Here is a 27,167-nt window from a genome sequence, read left to right on the forward strand (position 1 = left end):
TCATTTGTACCATTATAAATGTGTTTACGGTCAAAAACTAAATTACATCACTAAACTTTGATAATATTTGCAAACACTACTAAAGACTTCAAAATAATAATAAATAAAGGCCGACATTCTAGTTTTGAAAACAAAAATGCTGAAAGAGAAAGAAGTAGCCTAATGCATCATGGGAAGGAAAAAAAGAGCATGACATGAAAAATTATAGAAATTATTTTTATTTCGTTTGTTTATATAGCACAAATAAACAACAGGAGTTGACCATTGTTCTTTACAGATTATTGTAAGACTAAGGTACAAGACAAAGAGAAAAAAGTCGAGTAACTAATAAAGAAATACAAATATAATTAAGATTTGTTTAAAAACTTAGATTTAAACTTAAGTACAGAGGACATGGATCTTAGAGGTAAGGGAAGGCTATTCCAAAGCCTAGGACGAACAACTGCGAACACACGATCCCCTCTCGACTTCAAACATGTTCGAGGCTGGGCCATTTCTGTTTGTGGACCGTATGCACCTGCCTGACGTGTTCAGACTTAAGAGTTCAGATAAGTATGTGTGCACAAGAACATTTAGACATTTAAAAACAAACAACATTTTGAAATCAACTTATTACAACCTGGCAACCAGTTAAGGGCCTTTAAAATAGTAATATGTTAAGGTTTGCAGGGTCCAGTTAAATATCTGGCTGCAGCATTTTGAACTAATAGAGGATATGGATATTCCAGTGTATAAAGAATTACAATAATCCAAGATGTATAGAACAATAGCATGTGTAACTCTTTCAAGATATTTGGGGGATAGAAAAGACTTTACTCTAGACAGAAGTTTCAGGTGATAAAACTTTAAAGTGGAATCCAAAAAGACTCCCAGATCTTTCACAGTCGGTTTGATGTAAGAGTACAGATTGGAAACATTAACAGTAGTTTTTTTTTTACCCACAGAGGACCCAAACACAATTGCTTCTGTTTTACTCGCATTTAAGTCTAAAAAATATGAGGTCATCCAGGATTGTATATCGTTTAGACAAGCAACCAAAGTTTCTAAACTTTTCCTTTAATTATGCTTCAAAGGAAAATAGATTTGAGTGTCATCTGCATCCAAGTGAAAAGACACTCTATTCCTCCTAAGAATGGTCCCTAGAGGTAACAAGAATAGTGAAAACCGAGTTGGAGCCAAGATTGAACCTTGGGGAACGCCACAGGTGAGAGAAGCTACATACTGTTCAAGACGTGACAAAAGAATGATATGATATGTATCAAATTCTGCCTATTCATAAGTCATTTACTTTCTTTCTTGTCAGCGTTATCTCTGAGGTGTTTTTTTTGTTTGTTTGTTCGATTTGTTTTTTTGCAGTGCGCAGTTCTTGTAAGTGGCTGTGACCAAGCCATTGCTCGTATGCGGAAATGAGCTTCAGCTGTGATGGGGGGGGATTGTTGCTACCATGGTAACCAGGTGGGCCTTGTGCACAAAATGGGGGGGGGCTAAAAAGGCATCAAATTTCAAACCAGTTAAACTCAAATCTAATTAACCAGAAAACATTCTTATACTCTGCATAGCATATAAAATAACAATAAAAAAACATACTAGAGAATGAGCTGCAGAAAATGGAACATAATTACACAATTATAAGAAAATCTCCTGGATAACAAAATCTATGCGATGTGCAATTTTGAGGTTTTCAAAGTAAACAGGAATTGAGTTAAGAATATACTTTATTTTATGTTATTTATTAAATAATAATGAGAATTATTATCATTTAATAATAATAAGAGACCCAAATCCTTCAAGCATTACACAGAAAAACATGCATAGTAAAATAATACCCAGAAGACCAGACTGCTTCTTAGGCCTCCAGGGAGGTTCTGGACATGGTGCTGCTCTTAGGGGTTTTCACTTCTCTGCTCCCTCCTGCACGCAGAGACTCGTCTTTAAGCTGGTCCTGCTAGAGATAACCAACAATTACCCTGTAACTGTAATGCAACCGTTGTTAGCAGGTAAATACGAATACGAAAAAGCTCTTCTGTGTGCCTTACACTCTTCCTCATAATGTGCTGACGGAGTTCTTCACGTGTCAAAGGTCGTTCCGCTTCATCTATCAGAGAAGAGTCCTCTGCCTCATAATCATGCCTGAATCATGCACAATAATATCAGAAGCATGTATTGACAACATGAAGTCACATATTTAATATTTCCATATATTTTGTCTATTTGGCTCAATATATAAAAAGCCGCTCATACCTGGTAGCAGGAGGCTGAACGATCGCCTCGTGTGTCTGAACGTCTAGTTTCTGACCCAGCAGGAACGGAGCGACCGTTTTCAGATCAGAACTGTTCTCTGGGTCCTGTCAACATGTGAAATATGTTTACATTAAAGAGGTCATATGATGTTGCTAAAAAGAACATTACTTTGTGTTTTCGGTGTAATGAAATGTGTTTATGCTGTTTAGGGTTCCACGTACTGTACATTATTGTTTCTCCGCCATGCGCCACCTTTCTGAAACGGTTTTTACAAAGCTCATCGGTCTGAAAAGTGAGGTGTTCTCTGATTGCTCAGCTATCCAGTGCTTTGTGATTGGCTGAGTACCTCAATAATTACTGATTATAATGACTTATACTGTCTTTTTACGCATTGTATCGCATCGCTGAATTGAATTGTATATTACCTGCAATACTTTTTTTTTTTTTTTTACCCTACAGTCTAATGCACGAATTTGTATTTCTTATTTGTATTTGTTAAAGCCACATGAAATTGCTTTAATGCTATCAAATAACCTGTACCTTCTCTCACATGTGTGCTGGAGTGAATTAAGTCTTTCCTGTACCTTAGATCTAATGAAGGCTTGGATGGTGAGCAGTTCACTGGCCTTCTGCTCCACCAAGCCGAGGTACATCATCAGATTACTGTCTGTGATCCCAGAGGAAGATCCCAGCATGCCTTCCATCTGCCCTAAGCTGCAGTCAGTCCTTTTGAACATACTGTCTATCCCTAGAAATGACATCAACATAAGTAACTGCTACTTTTAAGTGTAATGGTGTTATATATAATAAGTAATATACTTATTCCAATATGATAATGTGTTCTTGATCCTTCCAGGGATCATCTGTTGTACCTGTTTTGAACTGATCAAGGATCTTGCTGATGTGATCGGCCTGGTCTTCATACAGTTGAGTCTGTGCCTTACACTCTTGCAGTTGATCCTTCACCTGTTTTAAAGCCACCTGACTTTCCTGCTCCTGCTGGCGACTTTTTATGTTCAGCTGCTCCGTATCTTTTCTGATCTAGAAGAGCATCAAGACCAAAAATGGGTTTAAAATCATATTAAAATGTCAATGCATGTTCATTCAGCTCGGTAGGCACAGGCTTTTGCTTGGTCTTCAAGTTGTAATTTCCAGCGTTGTTATTGTTGACTAAAACTACAATTATTCAAGACCGTTCCCGTTCATTGAAATGTAGCTGAAATAAAATATAAAAGCTTAAAGAGAAATGCTGACACACTGACCTGTTGGATTTCCTCTCTCAGTTTCTCAGCTTCCGCATTCTGTTCATTCACGTAATTAAACAGAGCAAAGTTCCTTTCTTCACCTGTCAATAAAAAAAAAAAACAATCAGTTGTAGCATAACACACTGGAATCCTTTGCTAGCACAAACAAGACAACACAAAGCTCACCCTGAATGAATTTTGTAACCAGCTTCCCCAAATTGTCTTCTCCAGTCAGTTCCTGAATCTGCTGGAAAGCCTTCCTCAGAGACTCGGGTGTCTCTTCTCCTCCGTCTGCCTTCCTCTGCTCCTTCATCTCTGCCATCAGCACACTTTGTTAACTTTTCAGCCGAAATACAGTAGTATTTCTGATTCCTAACAAGAACTGCTCTCTGACCCTGTCTGCGTCTGTTTTTCTTCCCATTATCCACGTTGGCTCTCTGATTATTCTTGGTGCTCATGAACTCTTTGAGTTGGTGTTCATGAGCGATGACTCTCTCCAGCTCCTGCATCTCAGCTGAGTACTGTGCAAGATCCTTCACCGCCTTCTCCTTTATCATGGATGTTTTGGTCTGAGCATCCACTCTGAAATACACACAGATAACTCGAACCATTTGCAAACATCCAATAGACTTGATGAGGGTAGAGCAATTTATAATAACGTACAAGATTTTAAAAAAAAAAAACACTACTAAAAGCTATGTGTGCTTTTTCTCTTTTAAAAGTGGTTGGGAAACCTTTTGCATTTAAGTTCGATGATGCGAATTCACAGATATTACAAGCATTCAATTTAGTTAAAAATGACACATTCAGTTTAATCTATACTGCATGACAGAATAATATTAGCAATAATATTGAATTGAGGACTTTACATATACATAAAATTGTCATGGATGCAGGCCATTAAATTTCTTACAACTAAAACTATTTTTAGTATACAAAATATCTTGTAGTCATGAAAATTTCTATAATGAATCTAATATTTTATTAGTATTATTAATATTATTATTTAAGCTCATTCCTAATATATTTCATTAGCTTTTATTTAAAATACAGTTGAATTGACACTCATTAATATAAAGTGATGTAAACACTGCATAAAATCATGTGCTGAACAACATAAAATGGGATTTATTGCCGTTTTCTTGCAATTTTCGTGCAGAAAAATTAAATATTTATATAAATTAATTAATTCCGTATTATATTTAATATTTTAGTCCTTATTTTTCTGTTTTATTTTATTTATATGTTTTTATTTATATTTCAATTCAAATGTTTTTAATTTTCAAAATCACTTGTCAGAATTCCCTGATATTTCCAGGTTTTTATGTTTGTGGGAACACTGTACATTAGCAAAGCTTTAAATCTCCAAGTATCTCACTTTGCATCGTAAGCTGTGGCTGACTTGTCGACAACTTCAGCAATTTCCTTACGGATATCTTGCAACACCTGGAAGAAAGACAAGAGCACCTGTTTTAAAGGAATAGTTCATCCCAAAATGAAAGATTGCTGAAAACTTACTCAACCTCCCGACTCGGGCCATTCAAGATGTAGAAGAGTTTCTTTCTTCATCAGAACAGATCTGGCTAAATTTGCCATTACATCACTTGTTCACCAATGGATCCTCTGGGTGCCGTCATGAATGAGAGTCCAAACAGTTGATAAAACCAAATGGGGATGGACTTTTTAACTGAAGCAGGCATTAATTTGGAATTTGGCCAGAAGTGATGGTATAAAGCCAAAAGGTCCGATGGATTTACTACCTAAAAACACGCAGCTTTTCACAAGATGTTCTGATGGACACAATTTTCACAAGATGAACTGATGGACATGACGGACAAATGATGCTCATGTGGATTACAAGTGATGTTTTTATCAGCTGTTTGAACTCTCGTTCTGACGGCACCCATTTACTACAGTGGATCCATTTGTGAGCAAGGAATGCAATGCCAAACTTCTCCAAATTTGTTCCAATGAAGTAATAACCTCACCTATATCTTGGATGACCTGTAAATGAAATTTTTGGAGGAATTGTTCTTTTAACTGCGTTCAGTAAAACTCATTAATAAAACACTCCAGAGCTGCCCAGGATCCACCACCTTCTCCAGTTTGCGATACAGCTGCTGGAATCGGGTACGCTGCATGTGTAGCATCTCAATATCTTTTCTGTGCTGGCTGTTTATCTTCATCTGTTCGTTAAAGCGAGCACGAGACTGCAGGGACAACAAGGGAAAAATAAATTAATGGACAAGATCATCCACACATTGGTATGTTTAAATGCACTGCTTTTCACCAACCCACTTGAATCCAATCCACTTTCAGATTCTGAAAGTTCTGTTTATGAACCCTAAACTTTTCAATCACATATGTGCATTACATGCATTCTGAACAAAACTTCAGCATGTGAGTAGTGCCTAGTCGGTGCATTCAGAACCGCAAAATCCATTACTTCTGCCTTGATGACGTGTCTATAGAGCTAACAAACAAGCCAGAAGAGATGTCACAATCTCTAGCTCGTGAGCTCCTCTAGAGGTCACTCCATTACAGACTCCTGCCACTTTACCCTGCACTTCATTCCCCATAATCCTTTGCCTTGGTTTCCCATGTTACCTAGTTTCTGACTCTGGACTGTTTCCTTGTCTTTTGGTTATTTGTTGCCTGCCCTAACCTTTGCCTGTTTATCGGATTACTCTTTTGTCTCGTCCTGGATTATGATTGCGTGCTGGTGTTTGACCCTGCCTGTATGATTACAATTCAAATAAAACCTGCATTTGGATCCACATCTTCGTTGTCATAGACAATAGATGAAAATATTCAGTTACCTTCACTGACCAGTTACTGTCAGTTATGTCATAGAATCTTGTCCCGTTTGCAGTTTACTCTGGCCAAAAACCACTTAAATCAGAAGGGTCTGATTTACATGTAAAGTTCCTACAACTCTGTGGTCTGTAAAACTGCATGCTGTGAAAGGTCTGATTCTCTGTTTACCCGATCCAGTTTGCTCTGTGTGGTTCGTATGGCCTTCTGAATGTCGCGGTGCTGAGAATTGTGACCGTGGGAAGCCTGTCCTCTTCTCATTTCCGCCAGTTTTTTCTCCATAATCATGATCTGTAAACCCGAATGCATGCAAATAACTACATGTTGCACAGTTTAAGAATGTGTTTTATGATGATGCTTAATACTTAGGCATATATGCACCTCTTTTTGCAGCTCTGCTTGGGTCTGTTTTTCTTTCTCAGTTTCTTCGTCTAGCTTGTCACGTTGCTTCAGCAGATCTCTGACAGCCTTGACAGCCGGACTTTCACTCTCTCTGCGCGCTTGCAGCAGTCTCTCTTGTTCAGCACGCAGCTCAGCAATCTGTTGCCTGTGTTCAAACATGCACACACAAGGAAAATAAATAAATACTATATATATATATATATATATATATATATATATATATATATATATATATATATATATATATATATATATATATATATATATACTCAAACACACACATTCCACAAAACACAATGCAGAAAATACATAATGCATGCATGCAGTAATGCAACACTGTTGTGCAAAATGATGGCATATTATTTGCTTCAAATATGATCAGTTTTGTCATTGTCAATTAACTTTTTTTTTCTCTGTGTGTGTGTGTGTTTGTGCATTAACTTGTTATTTTATGTTAAAATAATATTTTGCATAAATGTCATAAATCTTATTATTTTTGAGCTCAGACTTTGGTGTCTTTTTAAAGACGACACTTGGTAGATTATTGCTGAAGTGAAGTATATTTTTATGAATAACTCAAAAATATACTATTTTTAAATGTTATATGAAATATGTATTTTACAAATCACGTTCTGCTCTAAAACGGCAAGAAATTCAAGGGCATAAATCGAAACAAATTGTGTTCCAAATCTTGAGGTTGAAATCTCAAAACATGAATTTTCAGTAAGTTAGTCTGTGCAGAGGTTGTGTACTGTCATGTGGGTTAAGACCAGTCTTAGGTGATGGCATTGACCGCTGGACTGACCGCTGTTTGCGTAAAGTTTCTTCTTCCTGCAAGTAGAGCTCGCGATTCCTTTCCAGTCTGCGTAACTCCAGCCGCAGTCGATGTACTCTTTGTAGATCTGTCTCTTCTGGACACAAACAACTGGCTGCATAAGAACACTCATCTGCATGATGATAACTATCAATTACAATGTTTTAATTGCATACCACTTTCCCCCACACTGCTGTCAAAGCCAGCTTTGGTCGTGGACCGTCCGCCAGACATAGTGAATCCAACACTGGGCTAAAAACGGAAGTTTTGAATTATGATTAATAAACACAAAACAAGAGTAACAACAAACTTCACCGTCACCGAGTCATATGATCAGTAAACAAAAAAAAAGTTAATGTGATCTAAATATTTACAGTACAAGCTAAAGTATGTATGCATCTGACTTTCCCTCAACACTTCTGTGAGTGACTACTAGCTAATTAACTAACTAACTAACTAACTAACTAACTAATAATAAAATAAAGTCTTATCTTACCTTAGAAACTCTCAGGGTGACTTTAATCGTCTGCCTCTGTTTTGGAGGGTTGATTGTTGTTAGCAACAGTATCTAAGACAGATAACGGTCAGCAGGGGGTGCTGCGGCTTACAAACACGAGAGCATTATTTTTACTCATATTTTATTTTATTTTATTTTATTAAAATTAAATATGTTTGTGCATGAGTCATACAGCTGTATATGTGTAGGTTTACGAGGACACTTTTTTTCTGTCCTTGTACAAAACATATATATATATATATATATATATATATATATATATATATATATATATATTAAAAAAAATTTTATCTTATAATTCAGAGAGTTTTCAGAGAGGGGTAAGTTCAGGGGTGGTGTTAGTGTAGGGGGACAGAAAATACCGTTTGTACAACAAAAACCAATGTTTGTGTGTGTGTGTGTGTGTGTCTGTATACATAGAGGGCATACAATTTATTGATATGATTTTTTGATTTGAGTTAGTTATAGTAATTATCAGTAAAGAGATACATAATTGTTTTAATAATTCATACACACACACAAAAAAGAAAAAAATAGTTGACCTTTTTAGATTTTTTATAATAATGGTCTGCAATGGGCTGTGAACGGGCGTCAGCATGGGCACCCTGACTGTTCTGCAGCCATGCAGCCCCATTCACAACAAACCATGATGCACTGTGTATTCTGACACCTTCACATCATTAACTTCTTGAGCAATTTTAGCTACAGCTCTTCTGTTGGATCGGACCACACAGGCCAGCCTTCACTCCCCATGTGCATCAGTGAGCCACGACCCTGTTGAGAGTAACCACTGTTCATTGCTTGGACCACTTTTGATAGATGACAATCGTCTGGACATCACAATCTGGCCCTTATCAAACTCACTCAAATCCGTACGCTTGTCCATTTTTCCTGCTTCTAACACATCAACTTTGAGGACAAAGTGTTCACTTTCTGCCTAATATATCCCACCCACTAAGAGCCCCGACCCACACATGTGACACTTGCAGTGAGAGTCCTTCCAGAATAATCTTGAGCTCCTGAACAGAAGGACATGATTTACACTGGATGTCATCCTCCAGTCGAAAGAGGAGGCAGACAAAGACAGATAAATACCTATAAAAGTGCACACACAGTATACAAGACCTTTTTTTTTATTTGCTTACAAAAAGTTTAAAACAAGTACTGTATATTGGTTTACATCTTAATAAAAATGGAAACATCCTGTAGGCTAGTATGTGACTTACTTTTTGTTTTGCACTTATTCTTTAAATCTTTATGTATAATCTAAATAATTATAAATATTTATATTATATCATATAGGCCTACTAACAGGGGTCACTTAAGGGACTTAGTGATGGGGAAATAAACATTAGATGGGAGAAAAAACTAAAATAATAGGCTTATGTAAAAGCTCTCGCAAACCGTTTGAGTTCCCGCGAGAAATTATCAGTTTGCTAGAATATCTTTTGTGATGTAAATAAAATGAAGTGGAAGTCAATAAAAAAAAAAAGAATGAATGAATGCTGTATTTCAATGTTTTTGCGAGCGAAATAAAGTTACTCAGTACTTTTGCAAGAGAACGAATCTATTTTCCCTCCCATCACGTCCACTTATGGGCTCCATAATAATAATACACATATTCTATTATTTATTTAGTAAAAACAAGATCTACAATTTAACACATAAATATAATAACTGCAGTTACTAAATAATGAATCAACATGGGACCTCCTTCAGACAGTGTACGAAGCTTTCAGAGTTCAGAAATATTATTTTCGATAACAATAGGGGCCCAATTCTGAGCGAGGCTCCGTTAAATTGATTGATTATATGTAAACATTTAACCCGATCTAAACAAATCTAACCGAACTCTCGCAGCTCGTGGTAGGGGCGTGACAGAGTCACGTGACTCTTCCACCGACTCCTCCGGTGCGTGGCTCGTGGCGTCGCGGCTCGCGCTGAAAGATGGCCGCGGTGGAGCAGCGCCCGCCCGTGCGGGAGGGGATTCGGATCGCGGTGCTGTGCCTGTGCTGGTACACCGTCAGCTCTGGTGGTAACGTGGTCAATAAAATTATCCTCAACGGCTTCCCCTATCCGGTCACAGTGTCTCTCTTTCATATAGTCTCCATCATCGTGTTTCTCCCGCCGCTGCTGCGAGCCTGGGGCGTCCCGCGAGCGGAGTTACCGGCCCGTTACTACCGCTGGTTCATTCTGCCGCTCGCCTTCGGGAAGTACTTCGCCTCCGTCTCGGCCCATTTCAGCATATGGAAGGTCCCGGTGTCGTACGCCCACACGGGTGAGTAACGGCTTCGGTTATTCGGTATGTGAATTCAGTCTGCGTTCCCAGTTTAAACGCCCACTTTCTTTATCCAAACTCTAGGAAACCAATCGTAATTAAAGGGATTTTACTTTTTCGACGTCCGAGTTTTGACAACATTATACTTTAATGCAGCGATCCCAGACGACGTCACTTCCGCTCTCGCTCTTGACAACACTGCCACATCACCCACCTGCGTGGCTGCAGATCTGCAACACACACGTGTGTAGTTTAGGAAGCCCCAGTTCCTTTTGTTGACATGTCCTCCGCTATGGTCAAACCCCGCGCATATATTAAAATAAGCTTTATCTGCAGAATGCACAATGACAGAGTATTAGGAGAGTAGAGCTGGACATATAGACATGACATGTTTTCTTACAAGCATGTTGTTCAAAATAATTCAACTACAGGAAAGTTAGGACTTATAGAGGTAAATTATTGTTTGAAAAGTCACACCATGACAGTGACGTCCTTCAGTGTGATGCACAAGTCAGACATAACAAACATTTAACATGCATTCAATTAATGTGTCTGAAGTAATCAAGTCTGAAACATAACAAAAGTGATACAAATAGTAATTATTTATAATGGTATTAAATGGTTTATCAACTTGGAAAATCATTCATTACAACACACTACAGACCTGCCTTCTGCTTCCTGATCTCTGTGTATAGATTATAGAGATTTCATATCATGTGTTTCAAATCAGCTTGGCAACTTGTGTATCGTGTAGAATTCCCTCCTGTGTGTTGTGCATGAACTCATCACTCTTAATTACACGGACACTTGAAGGAGACGTGACGTAACTGTGATTTCCAGGCTTGGAAAAGTCATGGAAGTTTTTCCCACAAGTTTGTGATAATTCTTTAGGGTCTTTGTGAAATTGTCTGCAAAATAGTTTGATTGAAATTCCTCAGTGGTTGTGTAAAACGGCGCTCTTTTTAGCTCGTCGACAGCTCTGTTCACAGCGAGCCGTTTCGATGCATGTCTCTTTAAATGATAATGAGCTACTGCTAAACCCCGCCCCTCGCTTCTGTGCAAGAGGAGCTTAAAAAGTGGAAATTTCAAAGGTCTGTTCTTGGTGTGAACAGGAAACGTTCTACTGGAAAAGTTTCGTAAGTGTCGTTGAGTGTTCAGATTTGTAATGTTTTTTTTGGCTTTAGTGTCAGATGACCTGCGACGCAGCGACGTCTGATGCATTTAAGTTTGTTTCGGACACCGATTGCTTTAAACAGCTGTGTGTTTTAAACATGAAGCAGCATTAGTGCAGGAGTCAACAGGGAGAGCGTGAGTTGTTTTTGAGGACTCGACTGCAGCTGAGATGTTTCAAACCCAGGTGTGATCACAAGACTTCACAGACGAACATGTGACGACACTAATGGCTGATTAGATCACGCAGATGAGTGAATGCATGTCTTCTTTCCATTCCTTCATTCTAGTGAAGGCCACCATGCCCATCTGGGTGGTCCTGCTGTCACGGATTATCATGAGAGAGAAGCAAACCACAAAGGTCTGTCTGCATCTAAACACATGTATTTACTGAATTCATAATGGCTTAAACGGTCACTGGTTGCCTATTAGTAATCTGATACTTAAGTTTGAATTGTTTGATGAGTTTGGTTCTTTTTTGGCCAGGTGTATGTGTCTCTTGTACCCATCATTGGAGGGGTCCTGTTGGCCACGGTCACTGAACTGTCCTTTGACGTCTCTGGATTGATCAGCGCTCTGGCAGCTACGCTCTGCTTCTCTTTACAGAACATATTCTCCAAAAAGGTTCATTTAACCCGGAGGTGATTTCTGTCAAATAGAAAAGAGAAGTCTGGAAGGGTTTCCTGCATGAGATGATATCTGTGGTTGTTTTAGGTCTTGCGCGACACGAGGATTCACCACCTCCAGTTACTGAACATCCTGGGCTTCAATGCACTCCTGTTCATGCTGCCCACGTGGATTCTGGTGGACTTCTCAACCTTCCTGATGGATGGAGACCTGGTAAATAGGTTTTGAATGAAATCCCAGCATTCACGCTCCCGATAAATATTTGTTATTAAAGCATCAACATTCACAGAAGACTGTTATTTTTAACTAAAGCAAGCGGCCGCTGCGTGCATGGTTTGACAGAACGCAAGCAAAGAGCGCTGCATTTCTAATCTCTAAAAGACATCTCAGTTCATCGCAATCTCACAAATCTCTGTAATTAATATTTCATAATGTCTACAATTCGTGTGTTATGAGGAAACGTGAGCATGCAAATTTCAGCACTGCATTGCTCAACGCTGCAAACACGTGTTATAGCCTAAATAGAAACTCTGCATACACTTGGGCCTGTTAATCGTTTATATTTTATATTAGTTCATGTTGCTTTGTGCAATAGATGAATAACAATTTATTTTAGATATTTTATGTTTCGATATTTCTATTTTACTGGAGTCCCGTGAATCATTTTACTCTCATGCACACACACAGGAGTTTACTAAGTAATGTGTTACTGCCCAACATTGAGAGAGATATATATTTTTATATATATATATATATATATATATATATATATATATATATATATATATATATATATATAATTATATATAATTTCTGTTTTTAATTTAATTATTATAATATTTCACAACATTACTGTAATTTTGATCTAATAAATGCAGCCTTGGTGAGCATAAGAGACATGCTTCAAAAACAAAAAAAAAATAGTATTGGAAATAATTTTCTTGTGATTTTTGAGGTTAATAAGTTAAGGCTCGGTTTCACGAGATTCAACCCAACTCTTTATGCCCACACTCATTTTTTCTTCTACAGACAGAGGTTTCCAACTGGACAGGAACAATCGTGCTGCTCCTCATTAGTGGTTTCTGCAACTTTGCACAAAACATGATCGCTTTCAGTGTGCTGAACCTGGTGAGCCCACTCAGTTACGCCGTGGCCAACGCAACCAAGAGGATCATGGTCATCAGTATATCCCTGCTGATGCTCAGGAACCCCGTCAACACCTCCAACATCATCGGCATGATGACCGCAATACTGGGCGTCTTCCTCTATAATAAGGTCATTATACGCGTCGTTCAATGTTTTTACAAACACAACTGAGGAGGAATGTGAAAACTGATGTCAACTCTAACGTCACTGCTTTTCTCTCCAGGCGAAATACGATTCTAACCAGGAGGCCAAAAAGAAACTGCTGCCAGTTTCAGCAAAGGATATGGTTTCCTTCGACAAGCCCCAGTCCAACGGCTCCGGGCCCTTCGCTCACAGCTCAGACTTTCAGCACGGTCGCAGCGCAGTACTCACCGATCACTTCGAGTACAGCCGACAGGCCCACACCACCAGTTACAGCTCCAGGCAGTATGTTGTGTGACTCTAAACACTCTTCAGAGGAGACGACTGACGGTGTTTCATACAGACGAGGAAGTGGCAGAATGACTACTGCTTTTCTCAAAGGCATGTTATTTATTTCATTACAAACCCTATTTTGTATGGTTACCCATTTATGAGGAATATCTCAGTGGTGTGCTGGGATATTTTTGGCCGTTTTTTTTTTTTTTTTTGCACCGGATGCATTTCAACGAAGTTCAGAATGTAACTTGTCTTGGACGTCATCATGCTACAGCGAGAGAGAGAGAGAGACAGACAGCCAGCGAGACCTCTGTCATATATAGCACACTGAGTCACTGCAAATACAAATGCTTTTAATTTGTAAATATTTAATTTATTTTTCTAGAGAAAGGTGCATTGGTTGACCATATCATGAACTGAAACACCCCATTGGTTTGTTCTGAAACTCTAATATCTGTGAAGGAATGCTTTTTTAATTCCGGGGGTGTAAAATTAGACTGAGCTCACTGTACAAGATCACTTGAATCACACATTCATCTGCATGATAATCTGTTTTTTGTATTGGTGTTTTATTAATGCTGTGCAGACGGGACTTAGCATATGATATTCGTAACTTATGGGTCAGTTTCATTAGTATTAAATGTCTGGGAAGGGAAAATGGGGGATTCATAAAGCAGTTTATTTATTTTTATTTTTCAGGAAACTGACATCGTTTCAGAACTGTTGAACTCTATGAGCTCTGTATTCCTCTCAGTCGGGACAGCTGGAGGTGTCTCAAGCCCTTTTAGCGTGGAAAACCTGTAGTAAACAGGATACATCGACTCGTTATTGGGATAAATATGATCAAATTTGAAAAAAATTCTAAAGAGATTACTTTTTAGATATTATTGCCCCGTTATCATCTTCATTCCCAAATGTATGCCTGTTTTAGCTAAATGTGTGAAGTGACAGATTAATATTTTTAAGCCAGCTTTTTTCCCCTCTATTTTTGATTTATTTAATTTTTTTAAGTGTCTCGCTGCTGGAAAGTTAAGACACTTTCTGTTTTTTGGCAAAAAACATGCTCCTGTTTGCATAACTGCAATAAGAAAAGAACTTGATTCATAACTATAAGTGTTATGGATTTCAAAGCATCATGACATTTTTCACGTCGTGTATTTTGAAGGACTCTTGTCTTTATATTGTGAATTAATTGGATCAGTTCAGGCAGATTCAGCGGTTCATTAACTGATATTGTGACTTGTGCAGCCAAAAGGAAGACTGTGTGTGTGTGTGTGTGTGTGTGTGTGTGTGTGTGTGTGTGTGTGCTCTCTTCCTTATAGCTGTTTTTCACCGGATGAAACCTATCGCTCTTACTTTGTCACATCACGCCGCTTTTCAGTGCCGATTTCTTCTCTTCTCCCCAATTCTTACTGCTTTTAAGTGACTGGTTGTAATTTGTACAGGAAACATTGGGCTTGTGCGTCGTAATCATTAACAAGAGATTGTATGCAAGTACTGGAATCCTCAAAATGAGATTTTAAGGCGTTCAGGAAAGTGATTTATTACACAGTAAATCATTGTAAGTTGAGCCTAAACCCCTAAACAGCGCTCAACAGTTCCAATATTTAACGGATTTTATCTTTCTATTCAGAATTTCATGCACTACTGTAGTCCTTCATGATTCTTCAGTATCTTCAAGCTCTTAGACTTTTCCCCTTTTGGAGATTGCCTTGTGTCTCTGTAATCTGACAGTCATGTTAAGATCTGTTTATTGGGTTTTCTTCGTTTGTTTTCTATGGTGTGTTGAGACCGTTTTACTTTCAGCCGGTCTCTATATATGATTTAGTTTTTAAGATGCCTTGGTACAGTTAATGTTAATGTCATATTTCTCCCAGTCAACTTAAAAGGTTAAAATATGACTTATTTTTAAATGTGAAAATAAAGAAGAGTAATTGATAAAGTCTAGCTGCAGTCTTTGTTATGGTCTAATTTAGGATCTAAAAATGTCTTTTGTTTTTAAGCAGAACCTCGTGAACCTCTCTGTTGGGAGAATATTCAAAAGACTAGAAAATAGCATTGACCCTTTTTGTTTTTATGAGTAGCACAGTTTAAAACCTCCCAAATATTATTATTCTTAGTTTGAAGTTAGAATTCTCAACAACAAAATTTTTTAATTATTATTATTTATTATGTGAAAAGGGTTCAAGCTTCTTTACACAGGCTAATTTCTTAATATTAAAAAGTCACTAAGGATATTTAATTAAATATTTATCCATTTTAAAAGGCATCCACCACCCTACTATTTTATTTTTAACAGTTGACCACATTTTCTCAGGATATAAACGAAATCCTTCTTGCCTGTAATTCTGTGAATTTGAATATAATAATGATAGATTTAATTTTTTCTCACCGAACTTCATTCTTAATGGACATTAATCTTCCAGAAAACCATTCAGCTGATATAAAAACGTGTGTATTGTGAGCACAACATCTAAAATCCAATAAACCAAATACAGTTGGACAGCGGGCCATTATGAGAACACATCATAGACACTTTCCTTTTTTTTTATTTTTTTATTTGCTTTTCTCATGTTCTCCACAAATGTTCTTTAGATGCCGATAAACTGCTGTTTGCATTGCTTTCTAGATTTTTCAAGAAACAAGAAGAAGCCACGAAGAAAAAAAGCCTTTTCCTATCTGACCGACAGAGGGAGACAAAGCCCAGTTTTCCTCTCCATCACAGTTCAGACGCGAAAGAGCCAGTATTCAACATGTGCGACGTTTCCAAAACTTATATTAACTCAAACCATTCCTCAAGCCACTAATAAACTAAACTCTCTAGGTTCCGACAAAACAACAGTCCTCGCGCCTGAACACGTAGCCATGCAAAGACGTGGTTTATTCTAATGCGTCTCGCCCGGCTGATAGGCCTGTGTATGTAAATGCGGAGTTGCCCGATGGATTTGCCTTCCTTCATTCGCTTCTCGCGCACTTCCTGCTGTGACAGCTTCGAGAGCTCGCGCTGCGCTTCAGGAAACTGCCGTAGTCTGCTTCACTCACATGACACCAAGCTTTGGAAATAAAACATATGGTAAGGCCAGCTCCATTCTCTTTTTAGCGGAATAGGTATTTTCAGACCTCCTCTATAATTATTATTTGATGACTGCTGAAGAATCAGTTCATTCTGATACTGATACTGATATAAAGTTTGGTCAGACCTAAATCGAAATAATCACTTGCTTCTCCTGTATTAAGTGGTTTTAACAAGCTTTTACTCCAGTACCTATCTATTTTGGTCAGCATCAGCATCAGCAGCCGAGATCCTAAAACACTGTCTGATCTGAAGCTAGTCTATTGAGAACAGCCTAATCATGGGATTTGTTTTGTTTTTTTGGCTTTATAAACCTAAATCGCATTTAACCCTAGAGCAGCCAATCCTGCGTTGTCTTGATTCAGGACCTTTTTCCTTTTATTTCATTTTTTTCTATGAATATTTTTAGCACATTACACTAAACGCTGAGTTGAAATACGCATTGATAAATAAATAAATAAAAAAAAGTTAAAAGTTGTTGAAAACGTCTCACAGAAGTCCTCAAAGGAATGCAAAGGAGTCTCTGTGAGACGGAACATTTTAGCGCATGATTTCAAAGTGTGAATGATATGATTGTTTGGATTGTGGCTGGAGCAGATGAGACAAAGCTTTCATTTTTTTTTCTTCTGTCTTTGACGCTGGTTGCGTTCTTAGCAAAGCATGCATCTGATTGGCTGGCTTTGAGCTGTCATCTCCATGGCAACCTCTGCTGAATGATGTGCTGTGCAAAGGTGTGTGGTTGGAGACGCTTCCTGTGCCTCACTATTGTTCTGAATCTGCTGCTCACTTCACGAACAGTTCACGGCAGTTTATTATCTCCCACGCCATGTGAGATGTCTTTAAGCTGTTGTTTTAAAATACCACACATGCAATACTGAGAGATGCATGTTAAATCACTGATGATCACCCATGCCCCGAGGAAGGTAATCAAATCAGAGACAAGATACTATACTGATGACAATGTGCGGTCTGAAGTCTATTAAAGTCCATTCTGCTGAAACCACAGTGATCATGGCGTGCACTTCTGCTAAAAACTTCTACTTTCTGATCAATACCTATTTCTGAACAAACAACAATGTGTTCTTTTACGGTTAAGTCCTCTGAGCGGGTTTCAGGTTCAGTTCAAGTAAATCTCTGTCGATAGCATCTGTCAGTCACCGCAGAAAACCATCAGGGCCCATCGCAGTTCAGAAGGACAAGCTAAACTGCAAAACAACGGTAATGTACTTAACAAAGACAGTCTGCGTTTCTGCCTGAACATGGTGTTTTAACAACGATGCAACAATTTACCTCTGTATGGTTTGAGTGAAACCGGTGTTTGACTAATTAAATAATTAAATCTATTAGTCACTAGTGTAATGATGTAGGCTATAGATTCATTAAATTAGGCTATTGCTCATACAGAAGTTACAGATCATGCAGATTCCTGCTGAAATCACTAGATCTGAAGGCATTCATGAAGGATTTGTATTTCTTTTTTTTCTTCAGAGAAACGCTGATGAATTGTAGAAGACTTTAAAAACGTATTCAAGTATTTGCTGTTGAAGACTTTATTAAGAAATGTGTCAGTGCATTCCTGTTAATGCTGTTTTTTGCATTTCCTGTGATCCATATGTTGGGCCTCGGACATCCCTTTAACTGTTTGAAGCTGGAGAGCGTTCTTCTGTGTGTCCATCTATCCATTCTTTACAGTCTTTTGTAACTCTGAAGTTGTTACTTAATTCAGATATTGAAATAGTTTTTTTAGAAATTCCACACCTGCTCTGTAGACTGCATATCATGCTTGTTAATCGTCTGGTAAAGCACCCAAAAGGTCAGGTGTTTATGTGTCAGAAGCCATCTGTACTGTTCGACCCAGATTCCTGCGACAGAAGCAGAGCGCTGCCACAGAACATGGCAGTCAAATTCAAAACATCTAACAGCCAATGATTAACTCAGAATGGCATTGTGTTCATCTACTATATATACATACATTTTATATATATATATATATATATATATATATATATATATATATATATATATATTTAATTAAAAATTAAATAAATACAAAATAAAATGTATGCAGACGCTTTTATCCAAAGAGACTTACAGTGCATTCAGGCGATCAATTTTTACCTATCATATGTTATATATATATATATATATATATATATATATATATATATATATATATATATATATATATATATATATATATATGTGTATGTATGTGTGTGTGTGAGTGTGTAAATTTAATTTTGGTTATCTGAAAATAATTGACGTTAATACAATGCAGAGTAAAAACTGTCTCATTGCTATAATGTAAATAAACAATAAAAGTGAAATCTAAAAAAAAAACGGCAAGTGTTGAACTTACCGTAAAACATAATTTTTTAAATATTAGAGAATCTCGTTTAAAAACATGTTTCATAAACTTCAATAGTGTTTATATGTCATATTACCTATATATATATATATATATATATATATATATATATATATATATATATATATATATATATATATATATATATATATTACATTTATATATATATATATATATATATATATATATATATATATATATATATATATATATTACATTTATAATATACTGGCATTCACCTTAAAAACACAATATTAAAGAGAAAGCCACATGATGAATCAGATTTTATCACAAGTAGTTTTTCCACAAGCTGAAGTAAATATCAGTACACAGAAAGCACACAATGTCATACACTCAAATATAAAACCCCAGACACTAAAATAATGCAATAAACATTTATTTAACAACTGTTCATAACTGATGACAAAAACTAAGAAGAAACCTGATCTGTCATGCAGAGGATTCAGAGAATATCAATTTACCTTTTTTTTTTTTTTTACTGTTAATTATAAGATGGCTCTTTCTTTTTCCAATGCTAGTAACAGTATACATTTACTTTACTGTAAGATTACATGAAATGTTAAGACAACTTAATGTTAACCAGTTAACAGGTATTTACATTTGAGATGAAACACACCAGTCAAATGGGGGTTTGAGATGTTTCAGAGCGCAGATGAGAATTTGGTTTATTTCTTTACAGGAGGAAAATGTGAACGTCAAGGCCATCCGGGCCAGATTTCACGTTCCGGTTGAAATGCCAACTTCCGGAGGTGGATCCTCCGTCAAACCTCATACGGTTGGTGCGCTGCCGGAGTCTCTAACCAATGGAGCGCTCAGAAACAAGATCTCAGCAGTGCCTCCGAGACCAGTCTTTCCTCTCAACGCTCAAAGTGAACCAGAGATGTTTCCTTCGGGTCCTCATGGAGTGTTCCCCAGACCTCCTCCTTCTCATCGTTTGGGAGCCCAGGGGAGTCCTAAGATGCCCCCTCCGGAGGTCAATGTGCCGAGCAAAGTCAAGCAGACGGGAGAACTTCTTCAGCGCAAGATGCTTCAGCAGCACGCCGACCTGAAAGTGTCTTCAGCTTTTAAGCCACCGCTGCCGAGCCAGAGGAGCGTGTCGGAGGTAGTACCGCTAAGAAAGCCGCTTCCCAACGTCGGGCCGCGACCCTCCAAACCAAAACGCCCTCCGTCTGTAAACCTGGACCATTTCCGGAAAAAAGCCCCTGTGGTTCTTCCCAAAAAAACCATAGAGCTACAGAGTTCTAAAGGTAGGAGCCGAACCCTTTCAGTGCTTCACTGCAGATGTGTCATAAAAATACATCGCTCGTCATTTATTGATCCATGTGATGTTTTATTTCGTATTTACGGTATATTTTGAGCAGGACCAGCACGGCCTCCATTCAAACCCAGCCAGAAGGCATCCTCCTTCTCAGAATTGTGAGTAATGCGAGGTTGACTGTAAGTAGTTGTCTAGATTGCCAAAGTTTGGAAGAGAAGGGGAAGGAAACTGTAACACAACTGTGTCGTTGTTTCCATATCTGTACTGTCTCTAATTTATAAAGAAATAACTGTGTTGTATGGCTTCGTACGTGCATCTCACAGTGCAGTCTTTGGTCCTGGAAGTATGTGGGTGTAAAGCACGCACTGTGGCATTTCCTGACTCTCTTTGTAGATTCTTCTGAAACCGGATCAGATAGCGTGCATTGTGTTGTTTGTGATTGTAAGTCTCGCGTATGTTTGCTGTCAGTGAGTCTGCTTGGGTCGGTATGTGATGTGACTCTCCGTTCAATGGTTTTAGAAACTCGGACCCCCAGGAGGACTATGATGACATCAGCCCACTCCCACCCCCTCCCCCCACCCCTCCCAGGCCCAGAGGTAAAGGTGAATATACCTTGCAATCGGACTAATGATTCTCACCCGGTGGGTTATCAGCCGATCTCATTTACACTGAGCAACCCAGCCAGAACTGAAGATCATAGAGACTTGAGGGAGGTTTTTTTTAAACTTATACCAGTAGGAAACCACCTAGCAACCACATGAGCTAAAAAAACCCTAGTAACCACAAAGCAGTACCCCGGTGACCATTCACAACAACCTGTCAATATGGTGCACTTTTGACCGGGTGTAATGTAATCTAGCATCGGTTTCAACTGATGTTTTTTTGTTCTGTTGTTGTTTTTTTGCTCCTCAAACAGCGTACCTCGCTTCTCACGTTGCAGAACCGTGGACGGACAATTTCTCTTCTCAGCAGGAGGTCAGTCTGTCGGGTTATTTTCGCGTGTTTGCTTCTCAGAAAGTGAAAGAGAAGTTCAAGGGTCTCGGTGTGCGGGGGTTACAGTCCTCTGATATGTTCAGCATGTGCTCTAATGGGTTTTATTATTATTGTGTTGTAGGACAGCGACCAAGAAATCTACGAAGACCCAGATATGTAAGTCGTATCGGTGTTCTTTCACAACGGAGAGTTCCCTTCCCAGTCCATTTCTGACACTAAACTGCAACAATGGCTCATTCATACATTTGCATGATTATCATGCCCTAAACATGAACACATTGACATTGCATCACTTGCTCTATAATAACAGAAGTCATTTGCATATAGAAATGTGGTGCATAGAAACATGATACATTCAGTCTTTATCAGTTAATAAAGGATATTAGTAAAGTTTGGGTTAGCAGTATCAGGTGTGTAAAACACTTCAACTGTTAATCTTTATACTTTAATAAAAAAGTGATAAGGAATGCTCTTAGCAAATATCAAAATGAATGGTTATTAATTCTGTGCATTATAATGTGATGCTAAATTCTTTTGTAGCATTTAAAACAGTTTTTTTTGTGTGTTTAGTGTCATTTTTCATTTTCACTGTACTTTACAAGTTTTTGTGTGTTTTTTAGTTTTTAAATGTATTAATACTTTTATACAGCAAGGATGCATTAAATGATCGAAGTGACAGTAAAGACATTTACAATGTTAGAAAAGTAAAAAAAAAAAAAAATGCTGTTCGTTTTAACTCTGAAAAATGTTTACTTTTTGCACAAAAATTAAAAAAGAAGAGAAAGTAAGGAAAAACAGGTATTTTAAATTGTGATGATATTTCACAATATTGCCGTTTTTACTGTACTTTTCACCAAATTAATGCAGCCTTGATGAGCATATGCCAAATGTTTGAGATTTAGGGTATTTAGACAAAATAGTTATTGGCCATCAGATAAAAATAATTACTGGCTTATTTTTACCAGCCAGAATTTTACTATCTGTGCATAGAAGTCTAAAAAGTAAAGGAGCAAAAGACTGTAGCCTGTTTAATTATTAAAGTTGATCACGCAAAACTGAATTATAACTAAGCACAAGAAATCTTGGAACAAATAATCTTTTCATACTATATCAGTTAATGGTATAACATCTCTCGTATTATATCCATCTGTTGTAGCCACAGACTGCAGAATTATGGCTTAAATGATAATATCTTTAAAAGGAAAGGTGAATAACCGTGGACGGTCAGGCTCTAAAAACAGCGGTGTGAACATTCATGAGAATTACTCCTCCTGGCTTCCACCGAAGAGAGAGTCATTGCGGTTCCTTTCATCTGTATTTCTGTACGTCGCAGGCCTCTTCCAGTTGAGAGGAAAGTATTGAAAGAGACTAAGAAGACAGAGCTGGACAAGAAAGAACTGAAGGAAAGGCAGAAGTTGGAAAACGAGTATAGAAAAAAATTTAAGGTCTGTTGAAGCTACAAAAGGATGTCATGAGTGTGTCCTTCCTACAGATATTAACAAGCTCATGATCATGTTTGTGTGCACAGCTGAATGGACCTATTGAGGTGATCCACATGGCCCGTGTGAGAGAGGACTGGCAGGGGGGGAAGAATGACCTGACGGTGCGACAGGGAGAGAGCGTGGAGATCATCCGTGTGAGCAACAACCCGGAGGGGAAATGGCTGGCACGAAACCTGAGGGGCGGCAGTAAGTCTTATCCTCACGTTCTGACTGTGACATGCTGCCCATTACCTCAGAAAGACATTCTGACTGGTTTCCACCTCTACGAGGCAAGACGTTCTGCACAGGAAGTGATGTCAGCTTTGTGTGTGCTGCTTGTATTCATCCTTTCAGAAGTGAGGGGGACAGAATGTCAATTGTTTGCCAATTTGCCCTATTCTATTCTATTCTATTCTATTCTACAGTCCACGATTCTATAAAAAATTTTACCGTTATTATTTAATTGAACTGAACTTCAGTTTTAAGCTCTTTATAATATTTTTAATGTTTTCTGGAATGCTTGTGAAACAACAAAATCTCACAGTATCACATTTGAAACACATCTCAGTATTGAGAAAGACCATCTTTTTTTAATCTGAAGGGCTTTGATAACATAACGTGCGAAAATAACATTTTCAGAAAGAGTGAGATCATGAAATATCTGTCGTTACTTCCTTTCAATCTTTTCACATTTTTTCTTGTTCATTAATGTGTTTCACTCCGTGGCATGTCAAAATATGGCATAAATGATCTTTTGCCACTTTCTTTTTTCATTATGATCCAATTAGTCCCTGTTCTATTTTTTTTTGTTTGTTAGTTTATGTTTATGTTATGTTATTTTTTTCTCATCCCGCACGTGGCATTCAGGGAAAAATATCAGGCAAAATATTGTGCTAGATTTACTATTTTATTCCCTTGATTTATAAATTGTGTGCTAGATTTACTATTTTATTCCCTTGATTTATAAATTATGCGCTATATTTACTACTTTATTCCCTTGATTTATAAATTATGCGCTATATTTACTACTTTATTCCCTTGATTTATAAATTATGCGCTAGATTTACTATTTTATTCCCTTGATTTATAAATTATGCGCTAGATTTACTATTTTATTCCCTTGATTTATAAATTGTGCGCTAGATTTACTATTTTATTCCCTTGATTTATAAATTATGCGCTAGATTTACTATTTTATTGCCTTGATTTATAAATTGTGTGCTAGATTTACTATTTTATTCCCTTGATTTATAAATTATGCGCTAGATTTACTATTTTATTGCCTTGATTTATAAATTGTGTGCTAGATTTATTATTTTATTCCCTTGATTTATAAATTATGCGCTAGATTTACTATTTTATTGCCTTGATTTATAAATTGTGTGCACGATTTACTAATTGAAATAGTAATCGTGTGCACGTTTTAGTACATCGAGGGAACAAATTAGTAAATTGTGCACACAGTTTATTTGATTTTTCTTGCATGTCATGTGCGGTTCTCCATACATGTGTACACAATATGCACGTGTCACAAATATGGAGGAAATATTCGTTGTGATGTCAACGTGACCCAAGTCCCTGTTTTGCGTCTTTTTTTCTGCTTCGGTAATCCATTCAACTTGGATTTCGCAATCCAAATCCCCGTCCTGTTCGATCATCTGTTTCTCTCATGCACATCACAATACAGAAGAACCGATCTGTTGCTACTTGCATTTGATCTCAATCCAAGTCCTCACTCTATATTTTCTTCTTTTTAATAATCCATTTCACATAAAATCATCATTATCCAAGTAAGATCTGTTGCATTGCCACGTTAACTTATATCTAAGCAGTCTATAGCAGCATTAAACCAACTCTGCTTGACATTTTCTTAAGAAGGACAGGAACCAACAGTGTTCATAAAGTTATAAACATGTGTTTGCTGTTTCAGTGGGCTACATCAGTAACTCCTGTGTGGATGTGGATTATGAAGAAGTGAAGCGGAAGCTCCGTGGTCAGTCCATGCCCTCCTCTAACCCTTCTGCGGGACGCCCCGTAAACCCAGAGGTATATGATGACATCGGCTCCAGCGAGCAGCTGGACAGGTGAGACCTCACGCCTCATGACCAGGGAACACAGAGGGCATCTTTTGATGAGTTTGAGCTCATATTCTGTTTGTTTTCTTTCTGTTTTTAGCAGTTTTCACAGTGATGGTGAGTAAACGTAGCCGACTTCTGCTTTCCAAGAGGTGATTCCTCATGTTTCTGCAGTGGATTGATAAGAATTTGCTCTACTTCTCTCAGATGTATATGATGACGTGGACCATGATGAGCTTCCTCCTCCTCCCCCAGAGATCAGGTATCTCTCATCTTGCTCCGCATCTCAGTTTTTTAACAAATGGACCTCTGTAACCAATATTTGCCAAAATTTGATGTGATCTCATTTTTAGTCATTTTCTGTCCGTTTATATATAACCTGATCGTGTGCGGTCACAATCACTGTTGTTTGGGGAATTTTCACATACAAAATAATTATTTCAATAGCAATCAACACAATTGGGCGAACAATTTCTGCACACAGATTTCGTTATGGGTTTAATTTGGTCTCACAGATTTGCTTAAATCTCACTTATGTGACCACATCTTAAGGTCTGCACATGTTCCCAAACAAACAATTACACCAATTATGTAAATTTCCTCCGGTTTGCTATTTTTGTCTCATATTGCGCATATGAAAAGCTGCTGAAGTTGTGTCTCTTCAGCTTCATTTGCCTTTTGAACAAATGACAAACTGCCCGAATTGTATTTAACTGTGTGTTGATGGATAATTACCCACAGAGGAAAAAGTGGGCTTTGTTTTAACGAAGTTTCAAACGCGATTAATCGCATCCAAAATAAAAGTTTTTTGTTTATGTAATATATGTGTAGTGTGCTGTGTATATTTATTATGTATATATAAATACAAACACATGCATGCATTTATTTAAGAAAAATATATCATGTTTATATATTACATTTATATATTATATTTAAAAATATATTATGCAAACAAAAACTTTTATTTTGGATGCGATTAATTGCAATTAATCGTTGCCCAACACTAGTCTTTTTCTTTCAAAATGAACATCGCACCCTGAATTTTATTTGTTTTTTAATGTTCTGTGCATTGTGGTGAACATCATATATTTGACCGTTTGTACCATATGGTTTTGTTTAGCCCCGATCCGATAAAGTCCAAGCAGCGAGAGAGAGATGAGAAAGAGTTTCGAAAAAGGTTTAAGGTGAATCTGTCTTCCTTTTGTCCATTTGTATTTGACAGATTAGCTTTGATTACTGTTGATTATTGCCATGAGAAGCTGCCGGTTGTCCTAAATTGTAGTAAACATATAACACATATATTTAACAGTTTGAAGGGCCCATCCGAGTTCTGTACACCATGATGGTGGACCCTAATGCCAATCTGAAGAAGGCTGGGAGCAAGTACCTGGATGTGGTCCGTGGAGAGATTCTGGATGTTATACAGGAGACCAGCAAGAAGCATGTGCTGTGCTGTAATAAACTGGGCAAATGTGAGTCACACACGCCACCTGCTGGAAATCATACGCTACCGAGGCTTTGCCTTTTTCTTAAATGATCTTAATGAAGATTTATCATTATTAATAATTGTATGCTCTTTCTCATTGCACAGATGGATATGTACCTGTTAATTACCTTTTGCAAGAGTACGTATTTAAATACAGTAATACAAGTTATTTTTATTTGCTTAATAGTTTTTGAATGTTACCAAATCCTCTGCTATCATTTTTTTTTTTTTTTTAGGGAGAATGAGGTTTATGATGACATTGATACTGCTTCAGGTACACACACACACACATATATATATATATATATATATATATATATATATATATATATATATATATATATATATATATATATATTAATCTTAAATCAAATATCGTGTTTTGTCCCATCAAACAAGGGATTTTTTATTTGTTATTATAATAACAAATTTGATTGATTTATTGTTTGTTTGTTTGCTTTCTAACAGATATATACGACAATGACGACAGCTGACCTGCTTGGAGATGATGGCTATCATCCATGTAAAACTGTTTTAACCTGAGAAAGTAAAAAAAAAAAAAAGACTGAACACCGAGTTTTTCTTACAACAAATGAAAGAAATGAAAGAAAACCAAAAAACGGAATACTCAAAGCTTTGTATATTTTAGAAATAATTATTGTACGGTACTTATAATTATGCAAATTATTGTGAATTTGACATTTGTATCTATCATAGGGATTTTTTTTTTATATTTGTTTAC

General features: G+C 37.3%; 3 protein-coding genes across 7 annotated transcripts; 2 read left to right on the top strand and 1 right to left on the bottom strand.

Annotated features, from left to right (window-relative positions):
* Positions 1–204: 204 nt before the first annotated feature.
* Positions 205–8,162, bottom strand: odad1 (outer dynein arm docking complex subunit 1). 2 transcript variants are annotated; one of them, XM_026221123.1, is made up of 15 exons: positions 8,012–8,162; positions 7,692–7,767; positions 7,507–7,612; positions 6,681–6,846; positions 6,471–6,590; positions 5,582–5,695; positions 4,864–4,931; positions 3,880–4,067; positions 3,672–3,800; positions 3,504–3,586; positions 3,114–3,282; positions 2,826–2,989; positions 2,242–2,345; positions 2,037–2,130; positions 205–1,942 (listed from the first exon to the last, which is right to left on the bottom strand). In XM_026221123.1, exons 2-15 carry the CDS (start codon positions 7,747–7,749, stop codon positions 1,847–1,849), a joined length of 1,659 nt encoding a protein of 552 aa, XP_026076908.1. In that variant the 5' UTR covers positions 7,750–7,767; positions 8,012–8,162; the 3' UTR covers positions 205–1,846. The 2 variants fall into 2 exon arrangements, with proteins under 2 accessions (XP_026076908.1, XP_026076907.1); XM_026221122.1 differs by having other exon boundaries at positions 205–1,945.
* Positions 8,163–9,339: 1,177 nt separating this feature from the next.
* On the top strand, positions 9,340–15,617 carry LOC113055125 (solute carrier family 35 member E1-like). Its single transcript, XM_026221128.1, has 6 exons — positions 9,340–10,310; positions 11,771–11,841; positions 11,967–12,104; positions 12,195–12,320; positions 13,137–13,382; positions 13,477–15,617. Exons 1-6 carry the CDS (start codon positions 9,980–9,982, stop codon positions 13,690–13,692), a joined length of 1,128 nt encoding a protein of 375 aa, XP_026076913.1. The 5' UTR covers positions 9,340–9,979; the 3' UTR covers positions 13,693–15,617.
* Positions 15,618–15,928: 311 nt separating this feature from the next.
* LOC113055123 (FYN-binding protein 1-like) lies at positions 15,929–27,027 on the top strand. Of its 4 annotated transcripts, none has more exons than XM_026221125.1 (16): positions 15,929–16,743; positions 19,812–20,379; positions 20,494–20,548; positions 20,910–20,992; positions 21,307–21,365; positions 21,505–21,539; positions 22,717–22,828; positions 22,912–23,071; positions 24,795–24,948; positions 25,043–25,056; positions 25,147–25,201; positions 26,060–26,123; positions 26,249–26,411; positions 26,531–26,564; positions 26,662–26,699; positions 26,894–27,027. In XM_026221125.1, the coding sequence occupies exons 1-16, from the start codon at positions 16,741–16,743 to the stop codon at positions 26,917–26,919; spliced, it is 1,623 nt and encodes a 540-aa protein (XP_026076910.1). In that variant the 5' UTR covers positions 15,929–16,740; the 3' UTR covers positions 26,920–27,027. The 4 variants fall into 4 exon arrangements, with proteins under 4 accessions (XP_026076910.1, XP_026076909.1, XP_026076911.1 ...); XM_026221124.1 differs by having other exon boundaries at positions 15,937–16,743; positions 25,040–25,056; XM_026221126.1 differs by having other exon boundaries at positions 15,937–16,743; positions 20,910–20,986; positions 25,040–25,056.
* Positions 27,028–27,167: the final 140 nt, after the last annotated feature.

The sequence above is a fragment of the Carassius auratus genome, chromosome 36, assembly GCF_003368295.1.
Source record: "Carassius auratus strain Wakin chromosome 36, ASM336829v1, whole genome shotgun sequence".
Taxonomy (NCBI): domain Eukaryota; kingdom Metazoa; phylum Chordata; class Actinopteri; order Cypriniformes; family Cyprinidae; genus Carassius; species Carassius auratus.